The sequence below is a fragment of the Heptranchias perlo genome, chromosome 21 (assembly GCF_035084215.1).
Source record: "Heptranchias perlo isolate sHepPer1 chromosome 21, sHepPer1.hap1, whole genome shotgun sequence".
In the NCBI taxonomy this organism is placed as follows: domain Eukaryota; kingdom Metazoa; phylum Chordata; class Chondrichthyes; order Hexanchiformes; family Hexanchidae; genus Heptranchias; species Heptranchias perlo.
This window is the reverse complement of record NC_090345.1, coordinates 41,013,047-41,029,575: the sequence shown is the minus strand read 5'-3', so window position 1 is coordinate 41,029,575 and position 16,529 is coordinate 41,013,047. Positions and strand designations below refer to the sequence as shown.

The window sequence follows — 16,529 nt, the reverse complement described above, 5'->3', positions numbered from 1 at the left end:
ATCTTCCCCCTCCCCCTACTCCGCCCTTCTGTAGCAGGCTCCGAAAAGAGGCGGGAATTCTGCCAAGTAGACGCTGAACAAATTGACATTTTCCTGATAGAGTGAGCGTATTCCTCACTCTACCATTACCAACAAGCCAGGGGATCAACCTGGGTTCAATGAGGAATATAGAAGAGCATGCCAGGAGCAGCACCAGGCGTACCTAAAAATGAGGTGCCAACCTGGTGAAGCTACAACACAGGACTACATGCATGCTAAACAGCGGAAGCAACATACTATAGACAGACCTAAGCGATTCCACAACCAACATATAAGATCAAAGCTCTGCAGTCCTGCCACATCCAGTCGTGAATGGTGGAAGACAATTAAACAACTAACGGGAGGAGGAAGTGCCATGAACATCCCCATCCTCAATGATGGCAGAGCCCAGCACGTGAGTGCAAAAGACAAGGCTGAAGTGTTTGCAACCATCTTCAGCCAGAAGTGTCGAATGGATTATCCATCTTGGCCTCCTCCCGATATCCCCACCATCACAAAAACCAGTCTTCAGGCAATTTGATTCCATCCACGTGATATCAAGAAACGGCTAATTGCACTGAATACAGCAAAGGCTATGGGCCCCGACAACATCCCAGAACTAGCTGCGCCTCTACCCGACAATGTGGAAAATTGCCCAGGTATGCCCTGTCCACAAAAAGCAGGACAAATCCAATCCGGCCAATTACCGCCCATCAGTCTACTCTCAATCATCAGCAAAGTGACGGAAGGTGTCGATGTCAGTGCTATCAAGCGGCACTTACTCACCAATAACCTGCCCACCGATGCTCAGTTTGGGTTCTGCCAGGACCACTCGGCTCCAGACCTCATTACAGCCTTGGTCCAAACATGGACAAAAGAGCTGAATTCCAGAAGTGAGGTGAGAGTGACTGCCCTTGACATCAAGGCAGCATTTGACCGAGTGTGGCACCAAGGAGCCCTAGTAAAATTGAAGTCAATGGTAATCAGGGGGAAAACTCTCTAGTGGCTGGAGTCATACCTAACACAAAGGAAGATGGTAGTGGTTGTTGGAGGCCAATCATCTCAGCCCCAGGACATTGCTGCAGGAGTTCCTCAGGGCAGTGTCCTAGGCCCAACCATCTTCAGCTGCTTCATCAATGACCTTCCCTCCATCATAAGGTCAAAAATGGGGATGTTCGCTGATGATTGCACAGTGTTCAGTTCCATTCACAACGCCTCAGATAATGAAGCAGTCTGTGCCCGCATGCAGCAAGACCTGGACAACATCCAGGCTTGGGCTGATGAGTGGCAAGTAACCTTCGCGCCAGACAAGTGCCAGGCAATGACCATTTCCAACAAGAGAGAGTCTAACCACCTCCCCTTGACAAGCAACGGCATTACCATCGCCAAATCCCCCACCATCAACATCCTGGGGGTCACCATTGACCAGAAACTTAACTGGACCAGCCATATAAATACTGTGGCTACAAGAGCAGATCAGAGGCTGGGTAATCTGCGGCGAGTGACTCACCTCATGACTCCCCAAAGCCTTTCCACCATCTACAAGGCACAAGTCAGGAGTGTGATGGAATACTCTCCACTTGCCTGGATGAGTGCAGCTCCAACAAAACTCAAGAAGCTCGACACCATCCAGGACAAAGCAGCCTGCTTGATTGGCACCCCATCCACCACCCTAAACATTCACTCCCTTCACCAACGATGCACCGTGGCTGCAGTGTGTACCATCTACAGAATGCACTGCAGCAACTCACCAAGGTTTCTTCAACAGCACCTCCCAAACCCACGACCTCTACCACCTAGAAGGACAAGGGCAGCAAGCACATGGGAACAACACCACCTGCACGTTCCCCTCCAAGTCACACACCATCCTGACTTGGAAATATATCACTGTTCCTTCATCGTCGCTGGGTCAAAATCCTGGAACTCCTTACCTCACAGCACTGTGGGAGAATCTTCACCACACGGACTGCGGTGGTTCAAGAAGGCAGCTCATCACCTCCTTCTCAAGGGCAATTAGGGATGGGCAATAAATGCTGGCCTTGCCAGCGAAGCCCACATCCCATGAATGAATAAAAAACACATATGGCTAAACCCGTGAAATTCGCATGTGGAAGTGCCGGGGCAAATGAGCAGGCACAAAGCCAGCCTCATCACACTTAAAGCATGGATTGGGCTGGAAGGTGCCAAATACCACTTACCCTATATAGTATCCTGTGCTCTCTCCAGTTCACTTTCTCATATTGTATTTGTGTTGCTCTTGTCAATATGCAAGTGCAAAACTGTGCAATGTTTCCATTCTGTGGTGGACAGGGTTTAATAAATGAATAGTAGTTGTAGTTCTGATAACCTTTTGTTTAAGCATAAATAATAAGTGTAGTACTTGCATAAGATGCAGGAATGCTTTCCCTGTCACAAATGGTGCCCAGCACATTACCTCAGCTTTGCAATATCCTGGAACAAGATAATTTAGCCTACTTGTCCCTTTGATAAATGCAGTAGGTTCCCAATCTTTTAACTTAACATTATGCCTCTAAAAGAGCACAAGTAGAAACTTCAGACCTGTGATAAAATCATTGTATCCCTAATTTTTCAGAAAGGGGCTAATATTTTGTTTCAGATCTTAGAATGAGCACAGAAGGAGGCCATTCAGCCCATCTTTAAAATTAATTTTGAATTTCAAAAAAGTAAATTGTTTAAATACCATAAAATTTACTTGTGAACGTATTTTTAGACTTGTGAAATGCCACCTAATCAGCTTATAAATGTCAAACCATCTCTTCTTTGTAAATTGGTCACTTAATCAGAGCTACCAGCTTCTGCACATTATGAAGAGCAACATTTACAAAATCAAATGAGAGATACTTGGGAAAATGATTCAATGTAAAAAGCTGGGTTGTTTTGTAAGACAGTCAAAAAGATGACACTTTTTTTGTTAATAACTAAAACAAATGAGTAATTCGAATGAATCCGACATAGCAGGACACAAAATGTTGATGAAATGGTTCTGATTATCTATTTTGCGTTTGAATAGGAGACAAGCAGAGTGTGCAAAGACTGCAAGAATCCAGATGGCTTTGCCTGCAGGGAAATCAACAGGTGGCCCAACAACTAACCTATATGAAGAACTGGGTGACAGCACCATGTAAGTCTACACACTGGAGAACATTTTAAAAAGGGATAAATGAACTGTGTACTCTACTTAAGTGTATTTAATGACTAGGTCAAGTGACTTAAAAAAAAATTAACCAAAGGCCATCAAGTACTGCAACACTTAGTTTTATACAGGCTATTTTTTATTCGAAAAATAACAAGCATAAGTGACCCAAGAGAGGGATGACTGCACTGGTTGCTATTGTTTTCAATACATTTACAAATATCATTACACACAGAAACCATGGCAGTGTTTCGCCCAAGAAGTCTCCGCTGCATTTTAGGTACATTGGCCAAGTATCATCATCATCAAAAATAGAAAATCGAGGAGTTCAGCTTTGTACTTGTATCTCACAGTATCACTCAGTGTTGTAGCTAGTTTACACCTCTCGGTGTGCAGTATAAGTTGTGGCAACTGATCATGCAGGTTGTGTGTAGGGGGAGATTATGTGAACAAGGCATGCTGTACCTATTGAAGTCTGGCTGCTAGGTGTCTTTCAGTATTCAGCTCTCCTCTGCTGAAGGATAAATCTCCTATCTGCAGAATTGAATTGACTTTATTATCACTCCTGCTCTCTAGCTGTTATAAATGTAAAAGTTTCCTATAGAGCTATGTGTTTTAATATTGAAGTGTGTTCAAAGACAGTTTTATTTTTGATTTGTCCACACTAATGTAATCAATGGTTTCTTTCATCTGCGGTATTTAATGTTTCAATTAGTATTGTAAATGAAAATCAGATTTGCATGCCAATTCTGCCAAATCTGAAGTGCGTTTTGAACATATTAAATGTGTCAAACTTGTGGACCATGCCAGGACCCTGAATTAGCTCAGACCTACCTCAGACTTTAATCCTGTTCCTCACAGCACCACAAAAAAAAAACGTGCCTTCTAGTTTGCTCATCAGCTGGATCACCAGCTGGAATTGCATGGTGCACGCTCCTCCCAGTTGAGTCCTAAAATGACAATCGGGGTCCAGTGTACATCATTGAGCCCCACTTTTCATATTAAAAGGGACTACCGTCTGACTCAGGCAGGGACTCCAGGCAACAAGTGGTAGGCCCTTAGGAACATAGCTTCAGCCACACTGTCAGTGGGAATGGGGCAGTAAGTCATAGCCCACCATATTTAGGGCACTACCGCCCTGTTTGCCCCAGGCAGGAGACCTCAAAATCAAAAAGGGTTTGCCAATACTCACTGCCTAGCTGATGTATGAAGACGAGCTACTTGCACAGGGTACTGGTGGTATGCCGTTGCCTATGGAACTGAATCACCATTTGATGAGAGAAGATAAAGGAAAATAAATCAAATTTCGAGCTTAAGATCATTAATGACAAACTTTTACATTTTTATTGAGATTCTGAAATTTCTTACCCAAAATGTTAGCATTCTGTCATATTACTATTTCATCATCGAGCTTTGTGTTGAAACTATTTACATTTAACAATACATTAAGGTTCTTATTCATTATTATCCATTTGCTGGGGAAATAACATACAGCAGGATTAAACTGGACTTAAAACTAAATGAGAGTTCCTTATATCATGACATTATTCATAAACTGACACATTAATGGTAAGACTTAGCAAAGAGGCGTTCCATCTTAATTACAGTTTATCAAACCGTCTTCTACCTCTTAATATTTGGATAAGTTGTTTAACAAAACGAAATGCTGTGTGTCTTACTCATTTCTTTTTTCTAACATGCATTTGCTTTTGATTAACTATCTTCCATACTAATATGTCTGTTTCTTACCTGTTCATTTGCAAATCATTGCCATTAAACTACTTTTGGACTCAACTATTAGGCATCAGTAAGTAGTCCAGATTTTTGGCATAGCAGTACTAAAATAGAAAGTGTACTAGACAGTTTTGCAAATGCTGACCCTGAATAATTTTAGTTATATTTTACAGTATGCAGTATTTTAAATAGAACTATTTGAAACAGCTAGTAGGTAGTATTCCTTTGGACTGCAACATAGACATCGGTATTAATGTAATGATGTATATATAGTCAAACCTCATTATTACAAACATTTCGTCATTATTGAAGTAAGTCTTGTCAAAAGTACATCTCATCAAGATTTGATCTCCTATAATGGCTGCAATAGAGTTTCAGCTTGGAAACATTTAAAATAACAAAAGGTTGGAACAATTGCATTTGTAATAATGGGGTTCCCTTGCGTGGTGCCTTAGCCTAGATATCGGTGTTCTGACGTATTTCCTTACACCTGATTTCTTCTTTTCTTTCAAGTCTTTTTCTTCTCTACCATTTTCAACAAAGCAGGGGAAAAAAGTCTGTTTTCGAAGATGGAGATCGGCAAAGACTTTTAAGCATGTTTGCTTCCCGTGCTATTGAGGCACATAAACAATCCACTGCCAATGGAACTTTGAAAAATAGTCTACCCAAGTCTGAAAGTAATATCACGTATTTATCAGACGAGAACCCATTAACTACACGGAACCCCGTATATAATGCTGGTGTACTTATATCTCCTGAAAATTGTGGTTTGTCCCATCATAAAAAGGGATCACTTTTAGCCAGGCCTTCACCTAGAAGAATAGATACATTATTTAATCTGCCAGCAGAGGGTGATCATCATGCATGGACATTGCCCTCTCGCATTCATGGGCATCAAATATATAATACCCTGTATAGACCAGTGATTATGGATCCTGTGCAGTGGCAGAGGAAATTGCTTAAAGAAGAGGAGGTGAAAACTGAAAGTCAATTGAGCAACATGAATCCCATTTTTAAAGATTATAAGACTAAACTAACTGTTAAAGAACAAGCAAGGCAGTTTGAACAACAAACCTTACAAGAAATGAAGCAACTCAAAATTCGCGATTCATCGGTGGATAGAAACCTCCCGTTAAAAAGCAAAAGCATGGTTGCAATACCTCCAGAGTCATCAATATCTGCATCATCACATCATCATCATTCTTTCTCTTCCCTTGCTTCTATTTCTCTGGCTTCTGTTTCTGAATTATATTCAACACCCTCCATTAGCGGTAATCATTTTGGCATCTCTGAAAAAGTTTCTCCTCCTCCAGATCTAAAACCAACACCTCCTTCTATAAGGAGGCACAGTGAATGCAGCTTATTTACTCAGATATGCATCTCAATGGACTCAAGCAGTGGACTGCTGGAGAACATTCCAGAACCTCCAACTATTCCTCCTCCTCCTCCTCCTCCTCCTCCTCCTCCCCTTCCTCCACCTCTTCCCCCATTCCCTTCAGTTTTGCCTTATCCTTCTCTGCCTCCTTCCCTTTATCCTCATCCTCCTTCACCACCACCCCTTCCTCCTCTCCCTCCTCCTCACGCTTCTTGTGTAGCTCTGTCATCTTTACACCGTTCACCGGCACCGGCACCTGATCCTGATCTTGCTGTTTCATCATCTTCTGGCTCTCAGAATCGAGCTCCACAGAAAGAGTTAAAAGGAATACTGAAACGTATCCAGAATCTAGCAGAGATTGAAAAATCTGTTGCCAACATGCATAGTCAAATTGATAAGAACAGTGCTATGTATAAACAGATCAGCAAGGTGAAAGCCACAACTGAGCCACAAGGACAAGGGACTGAATTAGTACCTGGGCCACATGTGAATGAGCTGAGTAGCTTAAGATGTATTGTGCAAGAACTTGAAAACCGTTTTCCATCACACTCCAATTCGTTGTAATGTCTGGCTGTTTTGTTTGACTATTCATAGCCATTCAGTTTTTAGTTTAAGCTGAAAATTGTAGTTTACATACACAGGCTTTCTTTCTACTAATACTTCATTTGAACACATTTCAGTAGCATCTGTATCTTGCTATCAATTACTTAATAAGAATGAATTGAAAAGATTCTACAAAGAGTAAAGGCAGACAATGAATGGCACCCATTAATAGACTGACCATAGTGTTGACGTCTTCCAAATATATATCATGTGTATTAGTTTAATATTAAATTCAATTTAATTGGATTGTGGTTTGGATAATTATCTGTTTCCTGAGCCCTATAGGACCATTTAATTGATTCATGCCTTTTAAATCGTGTTCTAGGTTATGTAGCAGCATCTTCTGGGCCAAGAGATGTTACAGCATCTATCTCCCCTTTCACTGTGTGTAACTTCAGGAGGGGAGGAGGGCATTGTGCCAGTTTAGCCATCGGGTTCACCTTATCCAGATGTTTAGTTTGGATTTGCTTTATGTCTCTTAAGAATTGTATTCTGTCCATTAAGCAAGATTTGCTTGTTCTTTTATATCTTCATTTACTTGTGCTATTTAGATAGTATAGCTGGCAAACTGCTCCTATTGTAAGCACACAGTGCCAGCCATTCCTAGCTAGTACTTCATGCTCCAGTAATTTTACTAGAGAGGGAAAAGAGTGTTAGATGCCACTAGCTAAAAGGTATAAGCTTCCAGATGGACAAACAAGTTGGCTTTGAGTTCAGTCTGATCATTTAAATCTGTACTAAACCCATTATCGTGGCTAGTGGCATATTATCCATTTTAATTTTCTAATATTTTTAAATTTTCTAATATTTTATATATGGAATCTAAAGTGTTCATTTGCACAGGATTGCGTTACTGTTTACTGCAGATTCCAAACTCCTGTTCTGTTTAAAATGATCAGTTTAGATGAAATAATGTTCAGTCCTGCCAAGCGAATATGCAAAACTGCATTAAACTAATGAGCAGAAATTCATATGATGTATGTCAGTAAAGATGAACTGTACTCACTTAGCTGTGCAGATATGTTTTACAATTTCAATAAGTATGTAGAGAACTTGACTAGACCAATGACTACAGGAAAAGATAGTTCGTCAATAGCGTTTAGGTTTAATATTAATTACATTTTTATAATTTTAAGATTTTTTGATCAATTTTGATTTAGAATCTTATTGAAATGTAAATATTTGATTTTAGATAACTATCATGTTTAGTATTTAGTAACAAATTGTTTAAAATACAGGATGCAATAAGCAAGATTTAATTATTTAAAACATATAGCATATTGTACTGTTAATCTGTCATTCATTCCATTATTCTCATATCATGTAATACAAGTGCTACATATAGTTGATAAATAACATCATAAATACTTCATTGTGTGCTATTTTATCTTTTATGTGTCTGCTAGATTTTCATTTTTGTATCATTATTCATACATGGTTGTGATAAGTCCTTTCATAAATATTTATACAATAAGTACAGAATAACATTTTCTTACAACTTACACATTTAAATTGCACAATTGCTGCTTTAATCCCTGTTTTAACAAGGAGACCATAATTAAGGGATATTTGAATGCTTTACATTATTCACTTCTGTTATCATTAATCATTGACTTTATTAGTAAAAAATGAGACATACGCACAACTGTAGCATTGTAATTGTTAAATATTCAAAATAATTTATGGATAATTTATGTTTTTCTAAAAGAATATGAGAATAATGGGTCAGATTTTGCTGGAGTGGGGCATCTCGTGGCATGCCCCGTTAGTTAGACTTGCTCATGTATGTTTAGGTTTTAAAATTTTTTGCCCACAAAGTTACTGGAAGTGCAAGCTGATAACGGCGAAGCGAGGGAAACAGGGCATCTGGGACCTTGGTGAACAATGGGGCAAACAGGGTATCTCCTTAACTAATGTGATTTAAGGATTGAGAAATAAACAGGAAGGACTGAGAAGGAGGGTGAATTAAAGTGGGTGAATTCAATGTCAAATCAGGTGCAGAAAGAGAAATAAAGAGAGGGAAAGAAAGATTGGATTAAGAGAAGAGACAGAAAGGAAAAGTAAGAAAAAAAAATAAAATTTAACATTTTTAAAATCTCTTAAAACAATTCACAACCTGTAGAAATGAGACTCCACACTTATAATTGTTTACTTTCTGGTCAAGAGAGATTGATTGGCAGTCATTAACAATTATCACGTCATTAAAGGGGTACTTACACTACTAAATACGAGACTTAACTTTCTGTGATGAGTTTAATGGGCAATTAATGCAGCAACTTCATGAAACTCACAAGGAGATTAAGTACAAGATGCCGTTTTCACGAAGCTAACAGTGGAGTGGCGCAAATCGGCCAGCAACTTGTGACAATTTGCAATTCACGGGGTATCACTTCCTTGCCAAAAGTTACTGACCGATTTATGCATTAATAACGGCGTGCATCATTCAGACACCGTTATTTTTTCAACAAAATCTGGCCCATCACCTTAGAAGCAGTGTATGGTTAGTGCCATAGGCATTGCTGTGCATTCTCCTACTGCCCTGGTGAATTCCCTTTTTTTTAATAATGGAGGAGGGGGCATGGGTGATGCCAGCCTTTCTCTGGAATTGCCTACTAATGAACTCACGGGAATGAGCGATTTCAGACAATGTCGTTCTATTAGGTGGTTTGTTACTTAGGGAGAAGAACGGACACTTCCCATTTTTTTTGTTAAAAAAGGAATTTCATTCCCCAAATGCGATTTGGTTGATGTACAATCACATACTTTTCAAACTGGATTTATGTCAGTTGAAAAAAATAAAATCAATCACAGGTTACAGTTATGTGTGGCACATTGACAGAATTCCATTCTGACAAGGAATGTTATAGTTTCAGACGGTATATAGATTTATAAATTCACAATAGTGAAATCACAGCATGTAAGGCACAATAGGGATGATTTTAACTTACCCTCCCATCACCACCACCCAGCAAGAACAGTGCAAGGGAGGGGTTAAAATCACTCGAGTTCGTTACTGGCCTGAGATCGCAATTTCCCACCCAGTGACATTTTATCTTCACCGACTTGGAATGCGGGCAAGGCTCCTACTGCGGACAGGCGGGGGCCTAATTTAAATCTAAAAGTCGTGGCCCGATGATGTCGTCGAAATTGCGGCCCGATTTTAACTCACAGGCCCAGGAGGCTCGTATAGGGCTGGCCCCGCCAGCTGTATCACAGCGGGGAGTCCACAGAGTGGCCAGAACAGGCCAAGGGCAGTTACAAAATGTTACTTTTGACGCGGATTCCTTATGAGCCAGGAGGAGCAGAAGTGCTCCCATGGGTTCCGCAAGAAGTCCCCCAACCCAGCACTTACCTCGTGCTGGGGAACGTTCCCTTGGGTCCTTGACGCCGTCCGGTCCCGCCCCAATTCTCACTTCTGCCCACTGGCTCGGATGTCATTTCCCTGGCTTCGGGCAAGAGACAGGTTTAAACGAGGCCCAGTTGTTAAAAGTGGCCGGGCCTCGCTTCCTTCATGATTTTTGGGTGTGCCGCCCACATCAGGCCCCTCACACACTGATCCCGCCCTGAGTTAAAATCGACCCCAATGTTTCAGTGTGCCACAATTGAAATATTTATGTTGCTTTTATTGGATTAGGATTTAATGTAAGATTTATAAATATTTTTGCCATATACTAAATTATTTGTTCATAAATTTTTCAATATTTATTACATTATTTTACAGGACGGTACATTGATCTATTCATAGAATCGTAGAATCTTACAGCACAGAAGGAGGCTATTTGGCCTGTCTTGCCTGTGCCCTAATTGAGTCCCACACCTCACCTTTTTGCCGATAACCCTGCAAATTAGTCCTCTTCAGCTACATGTCCAGTTACCTTTTGAAAGTTCCTATGGAATCTGCTTCCACCACCCTTTCAGGTGGTGCGTTCCAAATCTTAACAACCTCTGTGTGAAAAAATGTCTCTTCATTTTTTCCCCTTTGTTCTTTTGCCAATTATTTTAAATCTATGACCTCCGGTTACTGACCCACTTGCCGGAGGAAACAGTTTCTCCTTACATGTTCTAACAAAACCCCTCATAATTTTGAATACCTCTATTGGAGCAAAGAAGGTTAAGGGCAGACCTCAGGAGAACAATCCCAGCTTCTCCAATCCCTCCACATAACTGAAGTCCCTCATTCCTGGTATCACCCCGGTAAATCTCATCTGTTCCCTTTCCAAGGCCTTGACATCCTTCCTAAAGTGTGGTGCCCAGAATTGTACACAATACTCCAGCTGAGGCCTAACCAATTGTGCATCTTTGTAGAGTAATTTCACAATCTTCATGTCTGAGGTGGATAATTCAGTAGGAGTTAGAACGCATAAAATGAATTTAATCTAATTTCCCTAAACATATGTATGAACTCTTTATATTAGTTTTTCAGTATTTATTCTCTGCTATTTTTTTTTAAATTCCCTTTGTGTTAACACTACCCAGTGTATGTATATGTGTGTGAGCTCTGGTCAATTTCTAAATTAGTACTTCCTTAACAAAGCTATAGAAATCTAATCATGGCCTTCATATTAAGAGAGCTTAGAATGGTTCAACTGTTAAATACCACTCATGATCACTCATAATGTACTAGTTTTGAAATATCTTATCTACAACAGTGCTAAGTAATTATTGCTTAGACAAGTACTACACTATTGTTGTGTTAATTTTATTGATCTCTCCAATGAGGCACCGTAAGTTGTGTACATGATAGCAGGAAGTTACAAAGAGATATAGACAGACTAAGTGAATGGGCAAAACTATAGCAGATGGAGTTCAATGCGGGGAAGTGTGAGGTCATACACTTTGGATCTGAGAAAGACAAATATTTCCTTAATGATGAGAGACTTGGAGCTGTGGAGGAGCAAAGAGATTTGGGTGCCCAGGTACACAGGTAAAAGCTAGTGCACAGATACAAAAAGTGAGCAAAAAGGCTATTGGAATGTTGGCCGTTATCTTAAGGGGGTTGGAATTCAAAAGTGAGGAAGTTAGGAACTCTTTTCCTCAGGGAAGATATATTGGCCTTGGAAGGAATACAGCACAGATTCACCAGAATTATACCAGGGCTTAAAGGGTTAAATTACGAGGACAGGTTGCATAAACTTGGCTTGTATTCCCTTGAGTTTAGAAGTTTGGGGCCGATCAATTCGTAGTATTTAAAATGATCAAGGGATTCGATAGGGTAGATACAGCGAAACAATTTCCTCTAGTGAGGGAATCCAGAACAAGGGGCACAATCTTAAAATTAGTGCTAGGTCATTCCTGAGAGAAATCAGGAGGCATTTTTTCACACAAATCTGGAACTCGTTCCCCCAAAAGGCTGTGAATGTTGGGTCAATTGAAATTTTCAAGAATGAGATTGATAGATTTTTGGGTAAGGGTATCAAGGGATATGGAGCAGAGGCAGGTAGATGGAGTTGAGGTACAGATCAGCCACAATCTAATTGAATGGCAGAACAGTCTCAAAGGGCCGACTGACGTACTTCAGTTCCTAGCTGAAATGGTGTTGTTCAGATGCAACTCTCTAAAGCTGATTGCCTGGATTTGCTAACTTTGCAATCAGTTTTGGAGAGTTGCATCTCATTCCATTCAGCGTAACCTCTAAGGTCCTTCATGCGCCAATTTTGAAATTCTGACTTGTGTATCAAAAAAATTAGCTGCAGTTTCCCTATATTTTCCCTTTAGTTAGCTCAGAACTGACATTATTTTACATACAAGGCTATAGATGTTGTATATGTTGTATATATGAACTTTCAAAAGGCATTTGATAAAGTACCACATAACAGACTTATTCGGAAAATAGAAGCACATGGGAATAAAGGGACGGTGGTAACCTGGGTACGTAATTGGCTAAGGGATAGGAGGCAGAGAGTAGTGGTGAATGGATGGTTTTCTGACTGGGGAGAAGTATGCAGTGGGGTCCCCCAGAGGTTGGTATTAGGACCATTGCTTTTCTTATATATAAATGCCCTGGACTTGGGTATAAGGAGTACAATTTCGAAGTTTGCTGATGATACAAAACTTGGCAACGTAGTAAATAATGAGGAGGATAGTAGCAGATTTCAAGAGGACATGGACAGACTGGTGAAATGAGCAGACACATGGCAGATGCAATTTAATGCAGATAAGTGTTAAGTGATGCACTTTGGGCGGAACAACATGGAGAGGCAGTATAATCTAAATGGTACTATTTTGATGGGGGTGCAAGAGCAGAGGGAACTGGGGGCGCATATTCACAAATCTTTAAAGGTAGCAGGGCAAGTTGATAAGGTGGTTAAGAAAGCATATGGGATACTTGGCTTTGTAAATAGGTTCATTGAATACAAAAACAAGGAAGTCATGATAAACCTTTACAAGTCACTAGTTAGGTCTCAGCTGGAGTATTGTGTACAGTTCTGGGCCTTGGAGAGGGTACAGAGGAGGTTTACCAGGATGATACCAGGGATGAGGGACTTCAGTTATGTGGAGAGATTGGAGAAGCCGGGATTGTTCTCCTTAGAGCAGAGAAGGTTAGTGGAAGACCTAATTGGGGTATTCAAAATTATGAGGGGTTTTGATAGAGCAAGTAGGAAGAAACTGTTTCCTCTGGTAAGTGGGTCGGTAACCAGAGGTCATAGATTTAAAATAATTGGCAAAAGAACTAGAGAGGAAATTTGGAGACATTTTTCACACACACAGGGTTGTTAAGATCAGGAACGCAATACCTGAAAGGGTGGCGGAAGCAGATTCCATAGGAACTTTCAAAAGGCAACTGGACACGTACTTGAAGAGGACTAATTTGCCAGGTTGTGGGCAAAAATCTGGGTGTGGGGCTAAATTAGACAGTTCTTTCAAAGAGCTGGCACAGGCACGACGGGCCGAATGGCCTCCTTCTGTGCTGTAAGATTCTATGATTCTATGAATAGATCATGTTAAAATGATTAAAAGTAAATGCTATTCTTTAATGACTTATTTCCATATTGCTGATTTAAGCAAACCATTTGAAATGTTAATTTATTGCTGCCATATAATGACACTGATAGATTAATTCAGTATAATCATCTTGACATACACCACCTAAATATCATATCCTAGATAAAATTGGCTTCAAAAATGTTTTTCCTATTACCTACTCCCAAGAAATTATAACCATTCAACCTTAATTCCAAGTAGATCTATGGAATACCAATGACATTTGGAATAAAATGTTTTAAATTACTACTTTGGAAATAAAAAGGAAATAAAATTGATTTCAATTTTCCCAGTAGGTGGGTCCTATTGCTGGTGTTTCTGCTCATTTATTTTACATATTTTGCCTATATGTATGCTTCACATTTCTATTTCATTTTTGCTCCATTTCCCAACTTATTGGAAGGGCTGTCGAATTGTCCGTACTGATGTATCTGTACACCATTGCTATTTGCAAGAGGTCACTTGTATCATAAAATGATACAGCACAGGCCATTCAGCCCATCGTGTACAGTATGTCTTTTCACTAAATTACAGGTAATGAGAGGGAAGTAATGAGTAGATTTTATGTAAAACATTGAAATGTTGGACCTTTTTTTCACAGAGTTCCTGGACAGAGTTCCAATTCTGCAGGGTCCCCCATCCCTCTGCTCCACCATTCATGGCGTACTCTTAAACCGGCTCAGCCATGCCCTCCAGAATTTCCTTCCCAAAGGCTTCAACCTTGCCACTTCTCTTCCCATCTTCAAAAGCCTCCTTAAAATCTACCTCTTCAACTGTGTTTGAGCCCCTTCTGATATATCATCTATCTCTGTTTGGGTCTGCCCTCCTTTATAAAAGACTTTGGGCCCGATTTTAGCAGGGCTGCGGGTTCTCGGCGGGTGGGCTAGCGGGTGCGTGGGTAACGCGCCCGGTGAAATTAGTGGGTTTCCCGCGCAATCGTAGCAGGCAAACCACTAATTGGATCCACTTACCTGCTCCTCCGGGTTCACCGCTGCTGATCTGCGCGTCGGGCGGGCTGCACATGTGCCGTAAGATCTGTCAGCTGGAGGCGCTCTATTTAAAGGGGCAGTCCTCCACTGACAGATGCTGCAACCAATAGCAAAGATGACTGCATGGAGCAGCCCAGGGGGAAGGCTGCTCCCAGTTTAATGATGCCTCACCCCAGGTATCAATACATGGGGTGAGGAGGAGGGGGAGGACAGAGATCTTCCACCCGGCGGGCGAGAGGAAGCGGCCCGCCTCCACCACCAGGAAGGCCTGGCTCGAGATGGCAGAGGAGGTCACCAGCGCCACCAACATATCGCCCACCTGCATACAGTGCAGGAGGCGGTCCAATGACCTCAGTAGGTCAGCCACAGTGAGTACACGTAGTCCTTCCCCTACACTCCGTCTGTCACATCACTGCCCCCACCCCACATCTCCTTCGGCACTGCCAACACTACTCTGTCACATCACCCCTCACACCCACTCAAACCCCATCCTCATCTTACCTGCACCAACTCACCTCGCCAGTACTCATCCTGCCACTACCACGCAACCCAATCCTCATACAATCTCATGGCTCTATCCCATACTCACCCTCTCGTGCATCTCTCTCTCGGCCAGCCTCACTCAACCTGCCACCACCTGTACTGCCCCCACAGGGCATGCATCACATATGTGCAGTAGGCAGCGTAAGGCAAACGTGTCGTGAGCATGAAGGGGATGCATAAGGGTGTTTGAGGGTTTGTCATGGTTGTTACTTATATTGAATTTCAGAACAACTCACATCACACATTATATTGGCACCACTACTGTCATGTCTTCGCGAATCCTGTCCGGTTTGTGCAATAATGCCCGCTCCTGGGTATCACTATGAGGACCCACCGCTGATGCCACCCATTGTGTCATTACAGAGTGGGTGTAGGTGTATTTGTAGGGCTCTTCTGCGCAGACGACTGAGAGACATCGGCGATGTCCCCGGTTGCACCCTGGAAGGCTGCGGAGGAGAAGTTCGGGAGGGCAGTGGTGACTTTGACAGCGACAGGTAGGAAGATGGTGCACGGGCCAGCCAGGAGCAGCTCGGCATGAAAGAGGCTGCAGATGTCCACGGCTACATGTCGAGTGACTCTGAGCCTCCGTGTGCACTGCTGCTCAGAGAGGTCCAGGAGGCTGAGCCTCGGTCTGTGGAACCTGTGGCGAGGGTAGTGCCCTCTGCGACGCATCTCTCTCTGCGGTAGCCCTCCCTCCTGCTGTACAGGTGGATGTGTCACAGCACTGTGTTGTGGAGCTCCACGTGTCAGAGGTGGACGGCGTGGATGGCGAGGCTGGTGAGGCTGGTGATGCTGTTCGCCCTCCGAGGAGGTCATGACTGCAGCTACGGCGGCCCCCATCCGCAAGATGTACATCTGAGGGGGTCCGCAAGGTAGGTACATGTCTCCGGACCCCGGGGTAAGTGTGCAGGTTGGTGACTTTGACCGTCAGGAGGAGGGTGGTGGAGGCCAAACTTTGTCCCAAGTGACAGAGTGGCCTCCTGCAATGGGTGAGGGTCTCCGTCTCCCCCCCCACCTGTCTGATGGACCTTTGCAGCTGCCACAGGCTAACAGCTGCAACCCGTCCATTCGAGCTGGGAGAGTTTCCCCCAGTGTGGGAAACAGTCCCATGTTGATCCAAAATCACACACAG

General features: G+C 42.2%; 1 protein-coding gene across 1 annotated transcript in view; it reads left to right on the top strand.

Moving 5' to 3' along the window:
- pcdh15b (protocadherin-related 15b) overlaps nt 1-16,529 on the top strand; it is a 591,688-nt gene that overhangs the window by 531,179 nt on the left and 43,980 nt on the right. The window contains exon 31 of the mRNA XM_068002764.1: nt 3,050-3,160. Coding sequence (XP_067858865.1) covers nt 3,050-3,160 — 111 coding nt within the window. The remainder of the gene's footprint in view (nt 1-3,049; nt 3,161-16,529) is intronic.